General features: G+C 38.5%; 1 protein-coding gene across 1 annotated transcript in view; it reads right to left on the reverse strand.

Moving 5' to 3' along the window:
- LOC126863578 (junctophilin-1-like) overlaps positions 1-26,898 on the reverse strand; it is a 39,154-nt gene that overhangs the window by 1,119 nt on the left and 11,137 nt on the right. Inside the window, 4 exon segments of the mRNA XM_050613844.1 lie at positions 131-1,590; positions 1,700-1,867; positions 1,954-2,249; positions 25,230-25,441. Of these exon segments, the coding sequence (XP_050469801.1) occupies positions 131-1,590; positions 1,700-1,867; positions 1,954-2,249; positions 25,230-25,441 (2,136 nt within the window).

Genomic DNA, 26,898 nt, shown 5'->3' on the forward strand with positions numbered 1-26,898 from the left:
GGTGTTCCAACAATCGTACTATCCGTGTATTAAAAAAATGTTAACTCCGTGAATGTGACGAGTTTGATACTTCTAGCGTTAATCGAATTTGTTGTATTAATTTACTCGCGTAAACAATGAGCTCAGAGACCTGTCGTTCAGCGTTTGCCCAATGGTATTGGGTCGATCCTGGGGAGATAAAACCCTGCTGTTTCTTCGTATACTCGTAGAACTCGGTGGTCGTTTTGCGTCGCCATCAGGCTCGTATTGTTGTGGAATTTGGGTTTGTGATTGGGGTGGTAATTGCTGCTGTTGCGATTCCCCATATATTTGCTGGGAGTTGTATTGATTCATTTGACTTAGCCCATATTGATTCGGTAACGTCTAAAAAGAAATTGAACAGGATTGATATATATGCACAAAATTATATAACCTACACAGTTTAATCGAAAAGAAGATCTAGTAATCTACTTAATGTGTTATTACCTGCTGACTAGGATAACCTTGCATATTCTGATACGCGTGTGGTCCAACTTGCTGCTGTTGTTGGTACAAATACTGATCGCCCTGAGGTGGATTCATAGGTTGATATTGAGGCTGATTATAGGGACTACCTTGAACAGGGTACTGATTCTGCGGAGCGTATTGCCCTCCCTGGAACTGACTCATTGGCTGATACTGATTCGGTATACTGTTAGGATACTGTTGAATAGGATTCTGAGCCATCGATTGAGGGTATTGCGTTTGATAAAGATTTTGACCGCTCAAGGTAGTCTGGTTCAATTGATTCAGAGGTAGCTGGTTCACCAGTTGAGCTGGGGTCACCTGATTCGCTAGCTCGCTCTGTGATAGCTGATTCTGCGGTAACTGATTTTGCGGTAGCTGATTTTGTGGCAATTGATTGCTCAACAGTTGATTTTGCGACAATTGGCTCTGCGGCTTCATGCTGGCTCTTCTAATCGACTGCATCACGTTACTTGCCGTGGTTGTCGCTGACGTAGTTGTTCCCGACGTTGTTTCCGAGGTCTGGTTCTTCATAGGCGTAGAGCTAGGTTGATCCACGCTGCCCCCCTTGTGAAGAATACTCTTCGCTGGAATACTGTCCTGAGGTGGTGGCACGTACTTCGGTATCTCCCTGTTACGTAATCTCTCGAGTCCAGGTTGTCGGAAGTCCGGCGCAAATTGCTTCGCCGTCTGCTGAGCCAGTTCCGAATCTTCTCTCGCTTGCTCGGCAGCTGCATCCGCCAACTCGGCTCTTCCTCGCGCAGTGGCTGTTCTCGAGATCGCTATATCCGCCTTCTGAAGAGCGATCTTGCTCGCCCTTTGAGCCGCATTCACCGCAGCCTCTATCCTCTCACGGAACTTGGCCGATCTGATAAGGAACAGATGCTTCTTCTTCTGGCTGGTGATCAACACGTTGTTCTTGTACTTGCCCTCTTCCTTGGTGCCATCGCGGAACGTTGTCACACCGTATCCGTACTTTCGATTATTGAACCATTCACCCTCGTATCGCAAGCCATCGCTACGCTCCGATATACCGAAGCCTGTCCTCTTGTCGTTCTTCCACTCGCCGAGGTACGTCTCGGTCACCGAGGCGTCCATTTGTTCGTCCTGAAAATGAAATATTGTTCTTATACAAGGAAAATTATATTAGAAAACTATTCAGCCGTTTCAACCTCTTTCGTACTACTATTCGCCAAAATATCACAACGAATCTCACCTCGATGACGAAGGACGCATTGCTGTCCGTATGAACAGATGCCGAAGCCTGACTCTGCGAGCTTTCTGTCGACATCCACGATGCTGAGCTAGCATTACTCCTAATACTGCCCCCAGTACCATGTTTCTCTAGATCACCTGTACTTCTTTGCTTTCGAATCTTCAGTCCCTGAAATTGCAATTATCTTTTAAACCAACCTGTCTCAAATATCACTATCTTTCTCAAATTTTGATAGGATTAAAATTACGCCTTACCGAAAGAATGCCCTTCTTCAAGGATTTCTCCGTGAGACTCTTTCTCCTTGCTGGTGGATTGTCGCTTCTAGCTTTTAACACGAAACCACCCCTACTGTCACCGACACGACGATCCCTTCTGTCGGTCGGTTCTGGTGTTGGTGCCACTGCTCCGCCATCGTCCGCGCTCCTCAGAGACGTTAAGGAAGCCCTGACGTGCTTTGACGGTTTGTAATGACTCGCCAAACCAAACGGAGCACTCGCTCTCACGCCATAGCCGTGCCGCATGCCGTGGTACCACTGACCTTGATACGTGCCTATGAAAAGTTAGCCTATCGTTAATCACTTGGTTTTCTTAATCGCTGTCTATTGAAAATTCCATTTATATCGCGTTCTCTTATCGATTACATTATACAATAAATCATTCAATTAAGTTTGCGATATTATCAATGTTTAGATTTTTTCTTTTTTTTACCTTTCGTTTTTTATTTAATTTGTAACCACACATGGCGGAGTAAATAATAAAATTGCTTACATTAACTACTATTAACTACTATTATTAACTACTATTTGATTTGACTTATAAACGAATTACTCGTATTCGTAAGCTTCTGTATCTTACGTTTAGTTGATAAAAGGTCTCAGTAGACTATCATAAGGGTTTCACTTACATTTTAAATATTAACGCGAGCGTAAAACCATAGGAAGAACTCAAATCTTTTCTCGCAAGCAAATTTTTCTGTTTACCATCCTTTGATAAATATACATATGCTTACATTTGCAAATTCGTTTAAAGCGTATCCCATTTCCTTTTCCTGGAATATACCAAGTCCAATCAACTACCGACAGCCGCTTTTGCCGCGGAATTTACATATTCCCACCGTAAAGACGAAACTTTGTGGTTCACCGGTTCATGTTAGAAACAGGGTCCTGGAAATCACGTTCCAGGAACGATGCTACATACGGGCGGATGTGACGAATTCCCGGGAACGCTTGCACTTGGTAATAAGGTGCATTGTTTTTGCCAAAACGTGACCGCGTTTCAAAATGTCTCGCATGAGTCACGTAGTGGCGCGCGACTGGCGAGAACAAACGTGTTACGTGTGCGACTCAGGGATGGAATTATTCCGGATAACGTGTGGGTGCATTCCTCATTCGAAGAAAATCTAAATTCCACGCCGATGAGATACCGCAGACCGCCTGCAGACCGCTGATCTAGCACCGGCTGAATGATCATCGCACGAAGGCTATCATTAACGGCCACGCGATCTTTCGTGGAAGAATTTTCAATCTTTGTCGAGTTTCCCTATTCGACGCCTCTTATACGCTTTCTTTCTCTTCTTGACGAAAGAATTTGTATATTGTAGTATTATAAGCGTTACGCGGATATTTATGTGGCCATAAGAAATTTCAATTCATTGATGAGGAAGTAAATTTTCATAAAAGCCACAGACCCGTTATAACTCAAGATTTGAAAAAATTGTTCTCAGCATATATCTGTGTAACATGTATACATGCATATAAAAGGAAATTTTTAAGCATTCCGTGTTTCAGAAAGTTTCAAGTTGACTATGCATAGAGTCGGGAAAGTATGATCGTGAAGTTTAATGAGCAGGTATATAGGTTAAACTAGAGAGAGTCAGGTAATGATATCGCGGATCTATGATATTGGAAATGTTTGAAAATAATTCAATGCATCTATGGCGCGAAACGTTTCGGTGTAATAACGTTTGAGAAACTTTTTCACGAATTTACATTACGGTCTATTTTATCTTTCGTGACCACTGTGTTAGCACGCGAATTCCGCGCGATTCACTGGAAAAGTATTTCGCTAGGAAAAGAAACAAAGAACGACGACAATGAACACTTTTCAGTAGGCCGCAATGATCAACAAAGTAGCAGCGAGCTACTCGAAAGCGTTTCCATTCTGCACCGTTCCTCGCACAGTCCTGCATTATTCGACCAACAATAATCATCAAAGTCTTCCGTCCGTATTCGTCGGGCATTAACAAAGTACCACGATTGCAACGGGAACGATGCATGTCGTTTGTCGTTCCACGATGCACGTTAGTGATGCTTCTCTCCCTTTATTCCAGTCGTGATTACAAAGCAACCTCCCGCGGATTCGATTCGTACATTCAACAACAATGCGTTTCTCCGATAGTACGTACGTGTTTTTAGATTCTCAGTTATTGGACATCAACTTTTGGAAACTATTTTTTCAAGCACAGACATCCTCAATTAAATTTCCTGTCTTTTGAGTTTGTTTCGATCGAATTGTCTTTGTAGATCGTATGGTTACAGGATTCAATATTTTTGGTCTGCGAGAAAAATTCTTTTTTATCGATTATTAATAGCGGAAATATTTTTCGGGTGTCTTTACAAAGAACAATAGTCGAAAACATTAGAAGGTTTTTTTAATGATCAAATTAAGGATTGAGATTGAAACATAGAAATTCATGGACGAAGGGGTTAATGGAGAATAAACCAGGGATAGACAGAAACTTTGTCGAGCCTCGTTAGAACTAGCTTAATGATTATCATTCAATCGTATTTCTTACCGTTAGTTTTCAAGTTTACGGAGAGTATGAAAGAATCATTATTTATATGCGTCATTTTTTATCGTAATTTTATCTCAATAATTCCTTGGCGTTCTTTGACTTATTTCTCTCTCTTTCACTTTATTTTTTCATCAAATCGTATTTCTTTTTGGACGTTTAAGAATTTTTCAAGTTTAAGAAATGTAGCCTGGATTTTTGTTTCAATGGTATTCTAATAATCTTCTTAAAACACTAAAAGTAAGAGATTTTAGATTAGGACAAAAGCGAAATTGACGTAAAAAACTGGCTTGTATGTATGAATCTACTGAGAGGTTCTACCGTAGAATCTGATCATTAAGACACTAGATGTCACTACTCTCATAGGAAAGTTTCTCCTGTACTTATCTCGTTTTAGGAAAAAAAAATCCGCATTTGCTTACATGGAGATCTTGGGTTAATTCCAACACGAAAAAATTTAATTTCTTATAAATTCTTTGTAAATTAATTTACCTAGAGGAAACATTTTGTTCTAATATAGGGCAACGCTCTAATTGCAGCAATCAGCCAGAATAGTCCTAAATACAAGAAAATAATAATCAACGTTAATAATTAAACACCTCGGCTCAGTTTCAGTAGTAAGGCCGCAAATTCGTTGATCGTGCGGTGTAATCATCGTCCGTGACGATCCTCACGATCGCCAGGAGGCTGAAGACTATTAAAAAATTAACGACGCAATTTATCGCGCGATCTATCTATTTACTAAGGTCATTACGAGGAGAGGAGCTGGTCGTCCGCTGATCGATTGCAGAGCGGCAGCCAGCCTCGTTTCAGAAAAGTACCAGGGTCAGGAGAGAGGACTCGGAAAATGGAGTCTGCGGACGGCATTATTGCAGCCGACTGTACATATGGAAACGACTCTCCCTTCCCAAGCGGAATATTATTTCGCCAGCGTTTAAGCAAGTGGGTCATGCCGTGCTTCTCGACACGGTTCGGCTGCCGATGCGAGCCCGGTCCACGAAATTGCACCACCGTAAATCGCGGCTAACCGTGCCTCCTTCTTTTCTACTTTAATTAATTTCGCCCACGATTCGACCACTTGCCGTTTCGTTCTGTTCCGTCAGTGAACGAACGAAAAATCCTACCTCTCCACGGTTCAAATTCTTCTCGTGCCTCTTCGGGCCTTGTTTTTTTTTTTTTTTTGTTTCTTTCTTCGTTCCATGAAACAGCGAATTTTTCAGTAAGCATCTTGAAAAATAATTAGGAGCGGAAGAATTCCTTCAAATAATCAGAGACGCGTGAATATTTGTCTATAGGTTTGATGAAAACGTGACACGGCTAGGTAAAGTACATTTTTGAGAAATCGATTTAAAATGGACAGTTCGATGAAGTTTATGGATATGGAGATTATGATTTCTATGAATTATACGATTAAGGAAATGTTATCTGTATAAAGGTTTGCATGTATTTAAACATTCGTATTTGTATTTCTATTTGTGAGGATAGACAGTCCGAAATAGGAACCTATTAATAGATGTTGTGAACGTTTATACAAATTTATATTTCTATTAATATCCTTGAAATGCACAAAGATGCTCAATCTGCTTATTAACAATTTGATTATTTAGCGATGGGGAAATTTTTGACGTTTTAAAATTTGGGCAATAATTCTTAGAGTTTCTAATAAATTATTGTTTATGTACATATATATTTCTTACTATTAAAAGAAGGTTGGAACAATTTTGGCTTATGCGATTCTTTTTGTTAAATATTACTAGGAATAATAATATTCCCATTTTAGAAAGTAGTTTATTTTTAGAAGTAATTTTTGCGGATACCTCAAAATTGCCGATTTTCTTGGTGTGTACCAGTCTTTTCGTAAATCGTTTTGTTGATACGTAAGATGACTTAGAGTTCTAGAAATTTAAAGTGCTTTCCTATCGTAACGAAGAATAGCAAAAATATATCCTGTACAATACAAATGTATAGATAAGGTTATCTATAACTGATTACTTCGTTTACACGTTCGTAATTATTTTCTATACGGTAAAAATATTTGAAGTTCCACATGTACATATAATGAGTTTCAAGCGTTTCTTTAACTTTCATATCTAATTCGTTTAACTTTTTTTCAATAAGGCCAAGGAATTGTGAAAGCGAACATATGACTGTTAGTCTATTATTGTGCCTTTTATAGTATCAATCTCTGTTAGCATTATCAGTTACAATGGATTTTCGAAAAGTTCTAAATCATTATCTTATATAAACGCAAGATTCTGACTAATTATTGATCATTCCCTTGAACCAATTTCTTATCTTATATAAAATCAAAGAAGCGTTCTAATATTTGTATATAAGAATTTTAACACTAGTAGGAGCATATCTACGACAATTTGTCGTAAATCAATCTCGAAACTGCATGGAACAATTCATGTAATCTTATCGGAATACCGTCGCAACTACGCTATTCGAATTGTAACTTCACAGACTTTCAGAGACCGTTAAGCAACCCTAATCAAATTTCATTTATACTTCTCTGGTAAACGTACTTCGTCTCCAGCTAGTTACCCTTTGTCCCAGTTGGAAATCCAAAGAAGGTTTACTCTATCCCGAGGAACATCGTGACCATTCGTCATTTCGAATTCTAACACAATTATGGAAATTAGCTTGCCTTCTTCCGTTATATTCCTATCCTAAGCACAGGTCCTGCGAAATCCCAACGGGACCGAGATTAAAATCGCTCGTAGCAACGAGGGACGTTTCGTGGACCGTTTCAGCTATTCGGGTCAACTCTTGTTCGTTTGTTGGAAACGCCTCGGGACAAAAAGTCCCGTCAACGCTCTTCTGTCGACGATTTTTACGCGAATATTGCAATATTCACAATGCAGAAGAATTCGTCGTGGAAAAGTGATATTTTTACGGTTGAACGAGTGGAAAAACTATTATTTATCGTAGTAGTACGGTAGAGATCACAAATTTCTTTTAATTGAATTTGATTGAGTTAGTGGATCACCTACGATTCGCGAAAATGTTTGAACATACAAAACTTTTATGTACATACTTCGTGCGCTGTATAAAACATTTATTTCACTGACGCTGTTAGGAGACACGACTTTCATGACTTACGTGGTGAGAACCTTTGACCGTTAAACTGAAATACTATACAAATATACAAGTAAGTAGTAAAAATACGAAATTGTAAAGAAAAGGACAAAGTACTAATTGTTGAAGATTCTATTTAATTGGTTGGTCATTTCTAAACGACGACCTATATTAATTATTGTCGAGGTTCTAATTTCACAATGTTTCATCTACTAGCCGTCTGTATCTTTCGCAGGTGAGATAGAAAGAGAAAAAAAGATTGTTCGTTCGTTCTCTCCGTTACGGAAACTTTTACTGGTTATTGAATTTCCGTCGAGTCTGCTTTTCCCTTGCCTCTCTTCGTAACACGCTTGCTCCACTTCGTGGAACTCGAGCAGCGTCGAATTTCGTGCTTTTCCGTTATTCCACTTTGTCGTTTCGACTCGAGCTTCTCTCGTTTAAGGCATTATCCGTGTCGTTTTCTTCGATTAGGCTAAGTTTGTTTCGTTCTCTCGTGGTCTTCAAGGATAAGGTCGTCTCTTCGTCCGTAGTTCGACCTTAGTACAAGGTTTACGAATAAATATAATGTAAAAATTATAATGTAAAAAACAAGCTTTATATATATTCTTCATAAAAGAGTCATTCAAATTCTCAAAAGTATGGCATTGTAAATCTATAAAATTTCTATCAAAAATCACGAATTCAGAAGCTTTATGAAAAAAAGGGTCTCTAGAATGTACAAGTAAATAAATACTTGAATTATTATGAAATTTTTCTTTATTTTATTAATATAAGAAAATCGAAATTCCTTAAGAACCATTATAATTATCAATTCAAACGTAGCTAATATTACAAAACTAGAACTAAAGCTTTCCACGCAATTTATTCAATTTACCATTCTATCTTATGTGTCCGTTGCCCAAGAAGATGGTCAATTGGTCATTTGAATCATCCCGGTAGTCCTAATGCGAAGAAGCTTCGACGTTTATGTTTTACAAAATTTGTTCGCGATAAATACAACTTCATACACGCGATTACAGAACTTCTGATTTTATCCTTTTGGCGGTGGAATGTTATTTCTGTTACGCAAACATTACCCCATATTTCATGATATCTATGGAAGGCAAACTGCCTGCGATCTAATTTGCGCTGAAAAGCACGTGACCGCGTAGGCGCTGTAAGGTTAAAACACACGTCCGTGTTCGCCGGTTGATTGTCCCTAAAAACGTTTACTACGGGGTCGTTCTTCTATTTATCAAACGACTTCCAACAGTTCCAACTACGAGCGTGTTCTCTATTTACTCGGTTTCCTCATGCGAGCAGGGGAGTTCCAACCTGTTCCGTATAGATTACGAGGGTGAAGACCCTTTCTGGCTTATATCCGTCGTGCATGAAGTATCGCGGCCATCGAGCCACGCAAACTTTCATTCGACACAGGCATGATAGGGAACGGCCGGGTATCTCGCGCTAAAATAATCATCGGTGAATTTCGCCGCTGAAAAATTGATCGCCAGTGGTCTGCCATTTTTCCATTCTCGAACCTTGCTCTCTTTATTTTCAACTTTAAAATTATTAAAAATTGATGACAGTTCGCCCAACAGACGAACATTATATTCGATCATGTATTGATAGCGATTTACACGATCGTGATGGATATTACGATAAAAACGAGATTCTTCGAAGAGATTTCTTTGTCTACGGGTAAACAAAAGTCGGTGTACGATCCTGTTTCGCTACATGGCACTGCCTGGCCCGCCTGAAATAGCGCGGCCACCATCTAAGATGGTGGTTGGTTGCACGTGCAATGAAAATCGCGTTTGTGCTAGTAAGAATTGGCCATGCGAGTGTATTTCGGTCCGCAGCCTCCACCAGATCGTCACTAACCACCCCACAAGCCTGTCGTTCTCATCTGTTTGTTTCTTTCGAATGATACCTGAACGCACAACGCTATAGCGCACCTAGCCCCGATTGTCAGGTCGGATTTTGTACCTGACCTCGCTTCTTCATACGTTCTCGCGGTCGTGTTTCAAGCTTTCATGGAATTCTAACGAGTCTTGACTTTCGTATCTTCGATTACTCTTTTAGTTTTACTTGCTCTCAGAAATATCAAATTGTACAATTACTTTGACGCGGTGTAATTGAATGATATTTTCTATAAATAAGGTGGAAATAGCTCGTTATTAATTGTTTCTTATATCTCAATTATTTGATATTTTCGTAACGTTTATGGTTGATTCATTTTTCCTCAAATCGCTGCCATTTCTATATAATCGTTAAAATTTGTCAAAAATTCTACGCTACATTTCGCACGATGGATTAGTGGAAATAGTCCCATATGTTCTGCTTGCTCGATCGGCGCTAAATCATTCGACTCGCGTACGGCCGTATTTATTCGAAACTATTCACCGTTGGCGGTTCGTGGCCGTTAGACGATCGAGAAGCGGCCAAATAAAAGCAAAATTAGACCATCGAATCTCGGTTATTTCCATCTACCGACGTTATCGCGGTGAATCGTGTATCGGAAGGAAGGTCAGTCTATTTGAAACCTATTAATTAAGTACGACGACAGAGCGCGTGTGTAGTCGTGTGAGCTATTATGCGAGGGAGGCGGAGGCGTAAAGCGGCGGAGGAAAAAAAAATAGAAGATTGTCCGCATAAAAAGGAGCCGCGTCTAAAACTGTAACGGACATACTCTCCTCGGGTGGACGATTACTTTCGCACGGGCACGCAACAAACCGTGACGCAAGGCGTTCGAAAAACGGAAATGACGGCAGTTTACAAAGTAGGTGACGCCTGTTTTATCAACGACAGGCAATCCGCCGTTATGATGTTAAACGGGAGAGGCTTTGCACGCCGTGCGAGCATCGGAGGGTTGTGTCACGCTCACTAGAGAAAAACTACACAGAACAAAGGAAGAAAAAGCGGATACGAGCTTTCGTTATCCACGCGTGAATCGTTCCCTTCTTTGTGAACCGGGACGAGGCAGCCGAACTGTCCTCGATGAATGGCTCGACTTCGTCGCGCAAACGAGCTTCTCCTGCGACGATGGCTAATTGCATCGTGAGTCGGCTAAGTCCTCCGGGGGTTGTAACTGACGGTCGGATCCGTTGTTCTTCTGTCATCGTTTCCTCTTCGATGGATCTCGAGGGTCGTTTGGCGAGCATTGAGCTTTGCCTAACGAGGGACTATTTCTAGGTATACATCGTTGTTAGAAAGTATCGGTATACTCATTTTTTACAGGATATAGTTTAATTACAATATTACACGAGTCCACTTTTGATTGCTAAAACTATCAATCCCTAATGTATTACGGTAAATCTACTCCACATTGATGGCAATTTACCTAATGGATAATTTAAATGTATACTGTGTTAATTCCATCGGTACGTTACAATGGAAAATAGAATGATTTGTAAAAACTAGGATTTATCTAGACAAATTGAACGATCACTGTCGCATCGAATGTTACAAAATCCTGCTGAAAACTCGAATATCGCGGAACGAAACTCGAATTTCAAGGGTCAAATTCGTTATGCGAACGCGATTAACGAGCGCGGCACGGAACAATCGATTCGCAACAAGTGTTTACACCGATCGGTCGTTCGCCATTTGTCGCTGCAACATTAACGCTTCCGCGAGTATAATCGACTCTGACCAACAAACGAGCCGTTCCTATTTAAAATGCTAGAGATTTCTCTTGTCAAATATAGAACCATTTTCATATATACTTCCTAAACACCGTGCAGGGACTCCTCGTAATTTCTTCGCGCTGTTCCTCGACAGCGCTCGAACACGGGATGTTCATCACATTCTACGAATATTCGACCTGCCTTAAAGTTTTCTTGGGAGTACGTTTGAAGTTGCAACAGAAGGTCAAAGCTTGGTGAAAGTCGCGCGCGATATATTGACGGGGCGTGGTAGGTTCAAGAACTCTATTAGCAACGTGAGCGTTCGTGAATTGATAGCGAGTCAACCCGGTCCTCTTCTTCTTATACGACAGAGATCGAGCATCCTGAGTTTACGCATAATCTTCACACATGCACACACACGTTGTTCTAGTCCAGTTATACAAACGCGTACAATCATGGACAGCTGTGTGCGGTAGCATTGGTATTTATAAATAAATGCGTCGGCCACGTGCCACGAGAGAAATGGAATGGCGTTTGGAGAGTGCCTTAACTCGATCAAGAAGCTTAAAACGGTCAGGTCTGGGGGTAGAAGTGACCGCTGGTGGGGAGATCAAGGTGGAAGGAATATGCCAAACGCACGATCTAGCTGCTTCGCACCGAGTCGGCTAATCGTATTTTGTTTGATTTTCTTTGAAACAGCCGGAATTTTGATGGATCTCCCAGAGTTCGAAGTCTTAAACTTCGTCAGCGTTTCTTTGACCGCGAAGAGCGGACGATCGGAAACGAGAATGGTGTAAAGGAAGATATAAAAGACAAGGGAAGCTTCTGTTTAGAATTCTGTTGGCAAGCGTTGAACGACGTTTGCTGGTTATTGCTTGAGAGAATTGTTATTTCGAGCTCTCGTTTCTTCGTGAGATAGGGAATTTTGTAATAAGAGGTTACCACGGAAGCTCGGTTCGCTGGCAAACATGAGAGAGACTTGTATATAACGTTAAACTATACCGTACGTCATATGCGTAGAGGAGAGTCTATAAAATCAGCCACGCGTACATGGCTATGTCTTCTGTCACTGTAAACGTTCTATAAACGTTAGAAAATAAAACGAACGAAAATATCTCTGGTTGGCTACCATTAAGGCTTCTTCGAAACGATAAGATTTTTAAATACTTTGCGCCCGACGGCCGATCGACAGCCATGAAATACATTGTTTCTAATTTTAGCGATGGCTCCGGCGCGCGTTCATTGACGAAAGTTTGTGTTGAAAATAAAAATGAACGCTGGCTGGCAGCTTCCGATGGTTTCTCGCCGTTTCTAATCACGATTTGCAACCGGTACGGGATTCTTTAATGGGGGAATCGAGGTAAACCGTTATTAGAACGTATCGATATTATTATTAGACCGTTATACACGTCCCGATAATCTAAGGAACGCGTAAATATTTATGTAATCCTCGTGACGTAAATTTATAACATTGTTGTACGAGTACCGCGGTATCACTCGTGTTGCCAAATGACGTGCGCGTTGCGATCAGAATAACGTAGCTGGTAACTAATGCTCAACGAGGAATCCGACAGAGCCGTAGTGGATTTTTCTTTCTCGTTTAAAATCTGCCTTGCTACACGAATAAAAAAGTGTATTATTAACGCTCACAAAAAATAAACGATATATTAATTTACGACACGGTGTCCTGATCTTCTCAGAGCTATTTATTATCCATTCTACTTTTTCTAGCCTTAATCACCGTGCTACTTTACAAATTATTGCGAATGCGAATATAAGTACTGTTGCAGTGCTGTTAATGAATCTTTTACGAGCCGCGAATCATGCGCTGAAATGTCGCAACATGTGAAACGTATATTTTTTTTAATATAATTGTATTTGCTATACAATTCGGAATGAACACTATCGAATTGTTTTAAGCCCAATGACATTAATAATAAGAAGGAAAGGAAAGAATCTACAAAAAGGAATGGTAATTAGAAATGTTTTCAAAACGACGAGAAATGATGAAATAAATTTCACTCGGGCGACCGGGTGTCCCATAGTGTCGTTTCATCTTCCGTGAATTCCTCGCGTCGACCGTTAATTAAGGATGGTAATTAAACACCAGCAGGCCACTGATACATTCTGGCGACGATAAATCTCCACGACGCAGTTCCTCGTGTTTCAAGGCGTCCTGATGACGCTTATCGGCCCCACAGTGGGTACGTTTATTCCGCACGACAAGCATTTTTCACGTCGACTTTTGGATCCGCCCAATTGACATAGCTATGCTAATTTGAGACTAAATACGCCACGAACGAAGTCGGTCGCAAAGGGAACGCAAATACGATGTGCGAACACTATCGTAAATGATTTTATGTTTGCTATATATGTTTTTGCCAACATAATCACGATAATTATGTTTCGTTACGGTACTAATGAAATTTCTCTCAAAATGTTTTCTATAATACACATAATACACCTATGAAAGTATTTAAATACTTTTTGTGAGTCAGTCTATATCGCTCGAGGTTCGATATGAAAATAGAAAACACTCGATAAATATTCCACGGCGGGCGCTGTTACTCGTCCAGACATCGAATAAATTAAACCTAAAAGTATCTTACTCTCGTTCGATATATATCTAGTTGTTGCTCCTCGTACTTTCCTCTTTCCTGTTCTGTTTATATCCAACAACACGAAACCGGTTTCAGAACGATCCTTCAGATCATATTTATTCGTAAAGATTTCGCTCAGCGCCAGTGGAACAAGACGTCAATGATCAGACACGATTGAACGCGTAGCTTAAAGGTATCGAAAGCCTGGAAGTTAATTGTCCGAAAGAAGCATCCAGATCAATCTTTATTTTACCAAATAATTAATAAATTATCGTAATTGTTACTGTAATTATTATATATAATTTAATGAATTATGAATAATTTAATGAATTTAATTTTTAATGAATTAACAAGTTATAGATTTCTTTAATCTATATAATATAATCTTACAATTTTCCGTCAAATAAGCTCGCCTGAAAAATGTTACTAACAATATTATTTTGATCGTATAACAGCTCTGAAAATACTAAAAGATACTTTCGATCGAAGGGCGATAAGTAAGCGGAAAAAGAATCCCAGGTCGAACGACCCGAAATAATTTCTCGATAGGTAGATCGATTAGAACCAGACGCCGGGCTTAATTCGTTAGACGCAGAAATTCGCATTCATCACGCGAACATCACGGAAACCGAACTCTCTTACAGGAGAGACACTCGTTTCTTCGTATCTTTGACTTTCCCTCTTTCGTAACGTCGGGCAAGCATCCATTATTTAAACGAACGACGTTCTTGTTCGAGGGTGTGCAGCAGCAGTCGTTCAATATTTATGAACTACGGGAAACGAGGGAATGCTTACGAAATATTCGGCCAGGCTGTGATCATGATCCTCGCGTAATGAATCGTGTCCCTGAAGTACACGAACTTTAATTAATCGAACCTTTTCCCCCCTTATTCTTAACTAAAAGATTGTATTTCGCGTTGTTTCGTGTGTTGGAAATCTTACTATACAGGGTGTGCAAATAATCAAGGTACAATCAAGACGAGGATGGTTCTAGAAAATGAAATTTAAAAAAATATATGGAAAATAAAGAATAAAATATTCTTACATGAGGCTTTATTTTCGAAAAGGTCGAATGTTAAGAATATTCTTTGAATATACCTGTACTTAACTGCGTCGTAGACGAATACAGATTTTGATACAGGCCACACCCTGTTTACAAGTAACGTTAATATCATACCTAATATTGATTTCTTATCAGTTTCTGTGCTATCTAAGTACACATCAGCGGTAGATATTAATTTTATGCCTCTTTAGATAAAATTTCCGTTTATTTACTGATTTTGCTTACATTTCAATTTGTGAAACGAGTTCCTCGTAAGACAGAATTTCACGATTACCGAAATATCCTGTATACTGGACTTATTTCCTTTTTAATATTTAACATCGTAACTCTGCTCTCAGATAAATTTCCAAATAGATTATTATCAATCTGGAGAAGTTAGAATTCCGTCCCGCACAAAGATTGTGTTTTCCTTATCCTAATCCTTGCCCGTTAGGTATTATGAGCGTAATGAAAGGGAGGAAAGTTTTAAGCGCCATCGTAAAATTCCTTTATTCTGGGCTCGTTTCAGGGATACAAGCTCGATATTTTAACATCGGTGCATGCCGGTTAACCAAGTTATATTGCCGCTCAAAGATAGAAACTCGGATGTTTATCGAATCATCGATATGTATCGTTTCGCATTCCCGGTTCTGGCCGCGGAAACGTCTTGTGTTTCTCTATGCCCGACTAAGATCCTATTCTACTTCCTTCGTTTCTGCTCAACTTGTTACTTTACCGAGGAAACTCCGATGGATCTCGTTCGACCAAAGAAAGAATCACGAGCGAAAAAACTCTATTTCGTTTCCTTTAATCTTGAAAAGACAAGACGTCTCTTGTTCGCGGTGAATCGTCTGTTTCTGAAAATAAGAAACAACAAGCGCACACGAATGGCCGGGGTAGTTCATTCAAAATCGCTTTTCCAGCAGCGTAAAATCACGCCGTGCTCGCATCACCGTGTTTTCTTTACTGAAAGACTTGTAAGATCGTTCCTCTCGCCATTCTCCACTCCTAACTTCGCTGATTGCGGGATAATCTCTGTGAGAGCTCTCATGGTTTCAACGAGAAGCGATAAGAATCGTATACAAAAAAAGCAGGAAAGGTATCTCGGTAATCAGTGCGTGAAAAAATGCTCTTCTACAGTGCGCTAAGAAAAGCAGGTAACATTTATGTGGTGTGATTTCAAGACAATTCTAGATATCCATTATCATTCTATACGGCTATCGATGTATTTCTAGCGTAAAATTATTAGATTGGTGGATATTAAATGTCATTTATTTCTTCATAAATTTTCTCCATTGCTTTGATATTCAAATTCACACCACATGAATATCGCTGATCTTTTTTAACACTCTGTATATGTCTGATTTTTCTGCTTTTTCTTTTTTTCGTTTCCATTACATATGCTTTTTTCTCCTTTTCGCTTATGAAATCCTACTGGCTATATCGTAATCGCTTATAAACGTTGCTCTTTCATTAATTTCCACCGTTATCATGGAGGTGGGAGAGAGAGAGAGAAACAGAGAGAGAGAGAGAGAGAGAGAGAGACAAAACAAATCACTGGCGTTTTATCTCGGCGAGAAATCGCCTTTTAACGCGAACCGCGCTTCTTCCGTTCATACGGTTTCCACGACTGCTGGTCCCACGTGTAAAGGGACAACAGAACCTCCTCGAATTAATTCCCTGTGCAAATTGTTATGTAAATTAGACACCCTCTAGACCTCTCCGTCTATTGAATTTTTATTCAGTGATCTTTCTTTAGTTTCGTTTTCCTTTTCTTCCATTAGAGAAGAAGAAAGAAATATTGTTGGGATCCGGTCGAGAAACGTGAAAGACCTCGTTCATTTGCTTGATCTTTTTTCTCATCACGTTCTCTTTTAACATCGTAATATCGTGCAATTATTCAATACTCGAGAAAATGATCGATAGCATTGATCAACAATCAAAAGGTTCAAACAGGAGGGTGAATCAACGCGGTCTGCATGGATTGCTTTAAAGGTGGAGCGCTATGGTAAGTATAATTATGATATTTGCACGATCTTGTCCTTCTCCACGCGGTTTGCACACACATGCGCTTCCACATTTCACACTCTATGCACGCGCCTTTACACAGCTGGTGCCTGGATACACTTCGACGTGGAATTATTTTCTTCATTCTACTTATTTTGCTTCGTGGCTTTGTAATCAATGACCTTGAAAGCGTGCATTTCAAGAAATACTAATATTTAGACTGAGGATTTTTACGCATTTCCGACAAATTTGAAGGTATGCGCAGAATATTAAAAAGTATATGAAACATTCAGAGTATAGTATTTTCGTTATAATATTAAATACATAGATGAAACAAAACTCTATTCATATTCCTCCTTTTTTACTTGTTTTCATATAATTATGAATTTCTATCAACGACAAACATCCACAGTAATTCGTATTAATCATTATTTTAATAATTCTTTATTTATTTATAATAAAATTATCTCCTACTTCGTCGGAATATTTGCGATCGTCTGTAAATTTGCTATATCTCGTTTAATCGGATGAAGCTACGTATAAACTGTGAAAAGGTTTGATCCGGTGCATTGTGGAAGAAAGATCCAAAAGTAGAAACAACTGCTTCTATTGTTATCGGCCGTATCAGCACGCAGAATAGAAACTTTCTGCGTATCTTCTTCTGGTAATTCAGCACCTTTCCCGAGGCCAAACTTGGCTGAGATTTTTGTGTTACACGCGCACGTGTATTTGGAATATACCGTGACGTATTTTCTCGGTGTTTGCGCGTGTTTTTGTGTTACATTGCACAGCTGCATCGCAGATTTCCATCGATCTTTTAATGATCTTTTAAGTCAGCAATCCTCGGGCGTGTAATCAATCATTCGAACGGTTCGCGGATCTAAACGTTCGAATGGTTACGAAAAGAGATGGATAGAGAAAGAGACACAGTTATTCAACCGTTAATTTGGTTTTGCGCACGAACGAGGACCAAAGCGCAGGAAAATAGCGAGCTTGTAACAGGTATGGACCTATGGAATGGTTGGCCGGTTAATTGTCTTCGGTTCGGTCGAGTAAAATTTATTCTAAATTTTCCTTGTCCAATTTTAACCTGTCTTTCTTCAATTTTCTATATTTTTCAAGCGGTTCAATCGTCAGAAACTGTAGATATGTCAATCAGCTGAATCGTCTAAAAAATTCTAGATAGAATTATTCATATTCAAATTAGATATAAATCTCGAAGATCCGCTAAAAATTGTTCCGCTGTTCTCGATTTGAAAATAACATCTCAATGCATCGAAACTGTAATGAATTTTCCCATACGCAAGAATAATCGTTGACTCAGTTGATTGTCAAAAACTATGGGCCAACCATACTGGAATTACCTAAAAATTCTAAAATTAAAGAATTATTCACACCAGATTCCTCTATTTAAAAGGGAAACTGTGTACCACTGTAACGAAGGGAAGTCGTCACAAAGCTCCACCTACGCATCCATGATTCCTAATTGCCAAAAGCGGCACGCCGATCGTCAATTTCGAGAATTTCGCCTACAAACCATCGTATTCGCGACGCGACTCGAATAAGAAGCGGCCTGGCACAGTCACGTCATCTCGGACGTGCGTGCAGTACACGCGAAAATAGCACGATCATTCGGCCGGAATTGGTCGCACGATGAGTTTTCTCGGCTCGTTGATTCCGTGAGACGTCACGAGACATTGGTGCACGTGCTAATTAAACGTGTTTCGATGGAATTTAAAATGTTCACCGGGCATTTCGTATTCCGTGCAACGATCCAGCAGTTCAGTTTCCTTGGTTTACGAGCTACGTTAGCTTCAATGGCGTCGTAAACGAGACAACAGGCACAAAGTGAACACGTCCTTTTAAATCTTCCAGCTACGTTTACGTTCGTCTCGTATGTTCTTATCGTAACGACAATCGGTAATGATCTCTAGATTATTGGTTCTACCTGTATTATCCTTGGCTCATTCTCTGTTACTATGAATTTTTCTGTCTCCCTCTTGCTCTTATTTCAACAAACGAAAAGACTTGCAATGTTTCAAGAAAATTTTTGTGGATTGTGAAACTGGTCTTCTTTTAGCACGGTGTATCCTCTTTGTAAAACCATAAAAAATATGTATTGATTTCATTATTGTTAATTAATGAAAAGTAATTTTTCCACAGACTAAAAAATATTCGGTGCCATAAGGTATAAAAGAAGAAAGATTAAAACAGTTTCTACTGATCTTTACAATGTTAGGAACATTAGCTTCTTGCTTTAAAATCTTACGGTTACAAAAGCATTTTTCCCAACATTTAGACATGTTCGCCAGTCATGCTGGAAAGATAAGTCATCAAAACTGATGGTCTTAAACTTGTTGCTAGTAACTTTGCTCCAGAAGCTGTTCCACGAAAGTCCTTTTAATCACTCGAAATACCGTGTGGCGTGTAACTGTAATGAAAATAAACAGGACAAGAAAAAAGAAAATCCAAAAGGTTCGAACGGCGCGTACAACATCGTTTAGCGTTTCTTTGACGAGCCCGGAAAACGCAGAAACGTTTTTTTTTAGATCAGGCTGCTTGCGTAATATAATTTTCAAAAACGTGTCACCTTTTGCACGCCTCTTGTCGTGCATGGCTAAGAATCTTTCTTTCTTGAATGTATGAAAAGCAGAAGGTGATCTACGAGGAGAGGATCGTCCAGACGTTGAAACGCAATCACAACGTTTCTCGCGTGAATTTCATAAAAATTAGGACATTGGTTGCTCGGATAATTCTTAATTCATTAAACAGATGAAACAGCCTCCTTTTTTGCCTAATTTTGACAGGAATACAGTGACAATTTACAACATTTATAGAACATTCTAGTGTGTGTATTATTTATGAATATTATTCATAGAAGATTTGTATGAATGTATTATGTGTGTGTTTATATGTTTATACGAAACCTTTTAAATTTTCATTCATACTATAATGATACACGACTATCATGAATACAGCGATAGAATTTGAAACCAATTTGAAATAATAATAATAAAATAAAATAATAATAGTTACAAGCCGTTTATTGCAAACGTACACTTAGCAAAAAGCAAAGATACATTATGAGTAAGTTAAAGGCTTAAATATGTATAGGTATTCCTTACTGAGATTGCATTTACACAACTTACACGCGTTATTTCACTGTTCGGCGGCTAATGGGTTAAGTAATGATTTTACAGGGCGAGCATACATCATCGTCGGCGTTTCTTCCTTGACAGGAGGGCGCCGTGAGATCAGAAAACGCGGGCAGCTGGCTCGTTTGGCTCTAAATAAAGCGCTCAAGTGCGGCAGGCGAAATGAAACGCAATAAAACTTATCCGCACTACTGGCGCGTTCCTTTCTCTCTCTCCAACTTCTGTCTCAGCTCCCTCGCCTCTTTTCTAAATTCTCATATTTTCTCGTTTCCCTTCTTTTCTCATTTTCACCCTTTCACGACTCTCGCCGTGCCTTCTTCTCTACTTTTCCCTCACGCTCCGATATTTCATCTCTTCCTTCCAAGTTGCTTCTTTCCATCGTTCCTTCCTTCTAGTTCTTGTTTTTCTTTCGAACTCGGTCTTATTGTTCTTCCCTTGCCGCGATTGTTTCCATTCTTCCGTTCTTCCGCTCACGTTCGAGGTGAAATTAATATACAGGGTGATTAAAAAGTGGAGCAACCGACTATTCTTTTTTACGATTTTCTTTACTGATAGTTACAGAAAAGTCGCGCAAGTATCGCCGATTATTCTTGTCGCTGACTTTAAACGATCAGAAAGATGACAGATCTGGGGAATTCTTAATATTTCAAGATATTTTGAAAATTGAAAAATGTTAAACAGAGCATTTTAACTAAAAAGGGCAACTAATTTAGCTCAATTGTGTAATAAGGTTCAACAGTAAGCAAAAGATATGTTTTATGGTTGAAGGTTTTTGTTATCTAAGGACTTCTGTAAATTGTATGTCATATATTTCGTTATGTGTTTGTTAACGAATACGGTTCTTCTTTCGAGATTGCAATTATATCTGGTAAAAGTTGATCCAAGATTTCGCGATCGTTTCCCCATGTAATTTCGTAGTTATCTACGGGTATCATTATTTTCAGGAGTAATCCTGAACAGTATGTCGATGCTTTGTATCACTATCGATCGATTCCGGAATATTAAGCCAACAATGTAATACTCTCTAAGTAGCACAACAATTTCCTTCCAACATTCGATTATCCGTTTTAGCAACGTTTCATCAAATCCTATCGAACAATATTATTATGAAATTCTCGTTAGAACTGAAATTAATATTTTGTCACTGAGCGAGCAATATTCACAAATAAAAGGAAAAACATGATATGGTCTGTTAAATGTTCATTCGTAATTAACTTGGTCTTGGTTTTCAAACAATACGTAAAAACTATGCGTTTACCAAAGTTCTCAATTGAATTAATATTATTAGTAAAACCTTTCTTTTTTTGAAACTAAGTTTTCTCGATATCTCGGCGCCTTCAATGAAAAAATTCCATAAAATATTTTCGAATATTTCGTACCACGCCTTATATAATATTTTCTATGTCTCTTTTCTTTTTCTTGATATAGACGAATATTTTGTTTTCCACCACCGTGAAAATAGTTTCTATAGATGGGTAGGGATTGATCGAAGGACGGGACGAAAAAACAGATGTGCCGATCGACGATATATTGGAACAGAAGATTCGATCAATCGCAATTTACTCGTTTATTTCCCGCTAGCGATCCTTCTCTTGCGACGAGGGCCGAAGGTCAGACAGTGGTACAAGAGGGTGATGGATTTTGTTGATCGAATAAAATAAAAATAACGAAGCTATCTCCGTGGAGCGATTAAAAGGAAGAAAATGATCATCGAAGGGAAGATTGTTTTCGTCGTTTCCAAGTCTGGAGATTCTAAAACGATGAAATCATTGGCACGGGGAGTTGCTTGGTGGTATCGATTTGTCCAAATCCTTTCTATAGCAGCTTTTATTCGTTCCGAACACGAGGTCGACCAAAATAATACTTAACATGGTTCTATTCTATTTCGATTGAAGTGTGGATATATTATGCGTGGTTCCTATCGATTATTTAGAACAAGTATTAAATACTTTTCTACGAAGTGTTATTTTATCGAGTAAAAGTTTAATATTAAAAACAGGTTTATATAAAAAGTATAATACTGCCGATATTACCTTATAGAATACCAAATTGACAAAAATATTTCATACGTGTCTATTTAATGTCTTCAAAGTGTATAAAAATAAATTAGAGTGTCGAATTCAACGTTTTTCAAGGATAAATTTTCATCGATGTTGGGTGAATATGATTCACCGTGACTTATAATTAGACTACGGATGTTTATGTATTTATCGGAAATTTTTGGCCGCAAGAATGTACAGAAAGTACATGATACACAAAAATACACAAAATATCGATTTACAGGGTGAAACTTTTTTTTTATCGAAGTTACTCATAAAGCTATAAACTTGTATAAACATCTAGAGTCTATTTGTCATTTCATTTTTTAAATTTTGTACTTTGTTTAGTTACTTAATCATTTCCTTTGAACCTCTATTTTCTATTAACACAGCGAACCTAACCCGAAACTTTGTAACAACACTTCCTTATACGATACGTTATACGACCAAACGACGACTTGACATTTTATCGATACAAGGTAAAAAACGCACTATCGGCTCTCCTAGCGAGCCATATATTATACTCGAGAGGTGAACGTCCAAATTTCACGTTTCACTAACATAGGTTACATAAAATCGATGACACGCTATCCCTCTGACACTTTTTCCTTCCCATTCGCTAGCTCATATCCACATCGTCGACGACGCTCGTCTTTCCTACAGCCATAGATCGCCTGGATTTATTTCTTTCTCTTTTCTAGAGTCACGGCAGTGTTTCCCGTACGTGTGCGTACGCGAATCGGGGTCGATCCGTGGACTCGCTCGAAATGCTACAACGGCCAGGGAAAATAGTTGGAGTGTGAGTCACACGATTTTATCGCGGCCAATCTAAAAGTTGCTTTACGAGCCGTTGTGGACCACCGACCGTCACTTTGCATTTCCATGGATCGCAGAAATGCTACACGATGGATATTAAATAAACCCGTCGGAAACGCGGAAAGGAACTCTGATTTTTATTTCAACTGTGACTTCGCACCGTTTTCACGTTGCTTTCGTGTCTTTTCTCAGACATCATGCCATGCTGTTTGCTGTTTTCTCACCCTGGTTTAGGAATAAGGTTAAAATTGCCTCGGGGACACCGGAGAAATTTCGATTGACAAGTCGAGCGAATGGAAATCCCGATTTCCCCTCGAGGGATCAGAGTCGCATTGAAATTACGATTCTTTTGTGAAAAGATACTCGTATCACGAGATTAATCGACGCAATGACGTATGAAAGAAAGCATAGAGATGGAATATAAGGCTTAATCTGTTTGAAGTCGGTGACGCATTACTGATAAAAACAGCCAATAACACAGGTTTCTAAAAGAAATTTTTATTATCAGCTAGTATTAAAGACATATTTTAAAAAAGCTATCTGGGGAAATACGTTACTGAAACGAAGTAATAGACGATATTACGTAAAGATTAAAGCAAAGTTTTATGCATATGATGCATATAGTGTGCCATCACAGATTAATTTAGGAATCAATGACACATGTATTCTTTCATTCCTCGGGCAGGACAGAAATCATCTAAAATCTAAAACATGTATTTTTCATCTCCAAAACCTTGTTACTTATTTCATTTCCCTACATAAACGGAACAAATTCGACTTCGAATGAATAGTTTGGATTAATTGTAGGTCGGGTGTTTGTTGAATTAGTGGAGGTTTATGTCCGATTTCGTTAGCACGTGACTTTAAAACATCGACTAACCGCACGACGCCCACGAAAGGAAATACCTTCAAAGGTTAGAATTATAGGATTCCAGATATATAGCTGGTAACGCGACACGCACTGTCATCGCACGCAACTCGTCGACACGCGACGTTAATTAATGCGAACGTTTACTTATTTATTTCTATCCCATGAAATTACTGTCTTTCATCAAGCATGCACAACTTCATTAAGAACTTAAATCGTTATAATAATCTTAATATCGTTGTGATTTATTTCACATTATCATCTTTTGATAAAAGAGTGACGTAATTAAGGAAAATTCCTTATTAATTAAGAAACACGTAAGATTCTTGTGTAGTGCGAGTTACATATATATAATAAATGCTATAATATTTTATTATATAATTATAACATTGCTATCCTAATACACAGTTCGATTTTTTGATATATAGAAACAACTTCTGTAAATATTTCAAAACTGACAATTTTTTAGATAAATCGCTCATCTAGCAAAAGGACGGTATAAAATATCCATAGGAAATTTGTCTTCAATCTCAAAGATTTTCTTCGCGAATTTAGATTAATAAATGAAATATCAAATTATTTGATACGAAATCGAACGAATATCTATGTTTATTGATTATTAAAGCAATGGAAAAGCTAGTCATAAAGATGGTCGTGTTGGCTATACTGCCAAATTGGCAGTGTTCCAAATTTCGTGCGAAAAAGAGACTACGTCTCTAGCAGACAGATTAGTAATTAAAGTACTTATTAATAACTACAGGATTAAACGCAAAAAATTCGAATGGCGGTTCTCATCGGTTAAGTGGGATCAAAGTTCGTCGAGGAATCGACAGCTTCGAGTCGATTAATCCGCGTCGAGATCAATCCCGGACACGTGGCTTGTCACTTGGAGTTGACACAGATTTCCACGAGTTGCTTCGACACCCAGGATACGCCGTATCCTTTGATCTGTTTCTGACAGCTTTATTTCGTTCCTATTACGCGTCAACCTTCCCTACCGCGTTCTCCAATGGTTCGTATTATTTTGCATTTCGCCTGAACTTCTTTCAAGCGGCAGGAGATTCTGTTCGTATCGAGTCAGACAACGAATAATTCGCTGCCTCCTCCATACTCGAAAAATGTACAACTTTGTACAGAAATTGTAATTAATTTTCTAGACTTTTATTTTTTTCAAATTATAATTTTCAAACTTTGCACTTGCGATGTAATGCTACTCTATTCGTTCTTCATTCCATTATTAATAATCCCATTAAAATAATGAGTCCCCCTTACATTAATTATTTATCTCTCAAATATTTATCAAGCCTTCGTTAAATTGTTTTTAAAATAGCATGCTTCGCGGCATAAAGTACCACAGAAAAATTACAATAAGAAATGATCTATATAAACAACGCATCCCATTCAGCCTTTTTTAATATACCACACTCGATATCTCCGCCCACGTACGATGCACAAAATGCACGTAAAAGGAGCGAGAAACCAGCGTTCTTTCAATATAAAAGCACGATTAAAGTAGAACTCACCGCTGTCCGCGTAGGTCTCTGAACCGTATCCATCCTGAAGTCCACTCGCCCACGTGCCCTCGTACCTCGCCGTGGACGTGGTCGATTGTCTGACACCGTATCGACCCTTGAATCCTTGAGACCATTCGCCGCGATAAATCCACCGTCCACGGGTTTCCATGCCCAGACCGTGGCGTTTCCCATTCTGCCACTGGCCTTCGTAAACCGATCCACTGAAATTCAATATTGTTGACGAGTGATAATACGATATAAGATGTTCTCAGAAAATCAGTCGCTTGCGTTTCGCCCCTTAGCCTCGATGCACCACAGTAATCAAATACACTTCCCGGACTTGTTGCTCTTCGTGATTCAAACTGTTTTGCTAATTGGGTTTGTCTCGTGTTTCTTACTGCTTTGTATTGAAAGGGAAGTTTCTTTCGGAGAGATAAGGCTCGTCGAAGGGTGAACAAGATCTCTTTAATACAATTTTGTGTCATGGAGATTGCTATTTAGAGAATTTGGAATATATAAAAATTGTTAATTTTATTGACACTAAAATTATGAGAATTACTAAAAGATTCCTAATATTTTATGGAAATTTTATAGATTCAGAACAAATGATTTCTGAAAATTTAAAAATTACTAACTCTTTTTTTTAATTATACACATTTACTAATATATATGCTTTTTTAACGATTTGAATATATGGATAAAACTTTTTTTTGTTTACATCGTATATTTTTCCGATAGTTTTCATCTGGATTATCTTGACGCATGTTCTATCCTTCGTGTTAAATGATTGATACGAAGTCACCTATTTGAAATATATGAATGTATGAACTGTTGTGTTTTTTATAGATTATAGACTGTTGGTTTGCGTATCTTTTATAAATCTGATCAATAAAAGTAACAGGAATTATATGGAACAAATCAGATTTTGCTAGTCAGCTTCCAGCATACAATCGATACGAAAGGAACTCGTTATCGAAATGCTCTTTGGTCTTTTCAGCAGCTTTTATCGCGTTCAAATTCGAATACTCGTACGCTTTTCCATACAACAAATACTCGGTGCTCAAAGACGAATATGTTTCGCACGAGTGGATCCTCCTCGACTTCTGAAGGGAAAAAGAAACAGATGCTTCGATCTGAAGGAGCGATTTTCCTTTTTATGTTTCATTCGAAGTTGCAATGAAGAATCTTTCTCTTCCTCGATATTGCGCCACGCGAAGAAAGACCAAATTCTTTGTTGGTTTTGTCGCTAACACATATACAGTTCTGTATATATAAAAAATACGTTGCAACAAATGTACTTTGTTCTTTTCACGGAAAAGATATACGTTTTTCATAAATATTTATTTGACACAGATAGCTTTTCATATAAAAAGAATCACGATTACTCATTGTTAAAAATCAGTTTCTGTTATCTTTGGTTCTTTATCCTTGATACTACGGTTGTTTATGTAAATTCTTATTTTTATAAATAAAATTAGTCGAATAAAACCTAAACTAAAATTTATTTTATTTTATTATCTTATTATTCTAGTATATTTGTTAGGTAACTTGTATATGTTTGTAACTTATATATCTTCACGTTTAGGTTTATTAACCGTTCTTTTCTTTTTTCTATAATGTGGACTTTTGGCGACATTGCTTGCTAGAGATTATTCGGAAATTACGGTTCGACATTCGC

Source organism: Bombus huntii, chromosome 3 (assembly GCF_024542735.1).
Source record: "Bombus huntii isolate Logan2020A chromosome 3, iyBomHunt1.1, whole genome shotgun sequence".
Lineage (NCBI taxonomy): Eukaryota > Metazoa > Arthropoda > Insecta > Hymenoptera > Apidae > Bombus > Bombus huntii.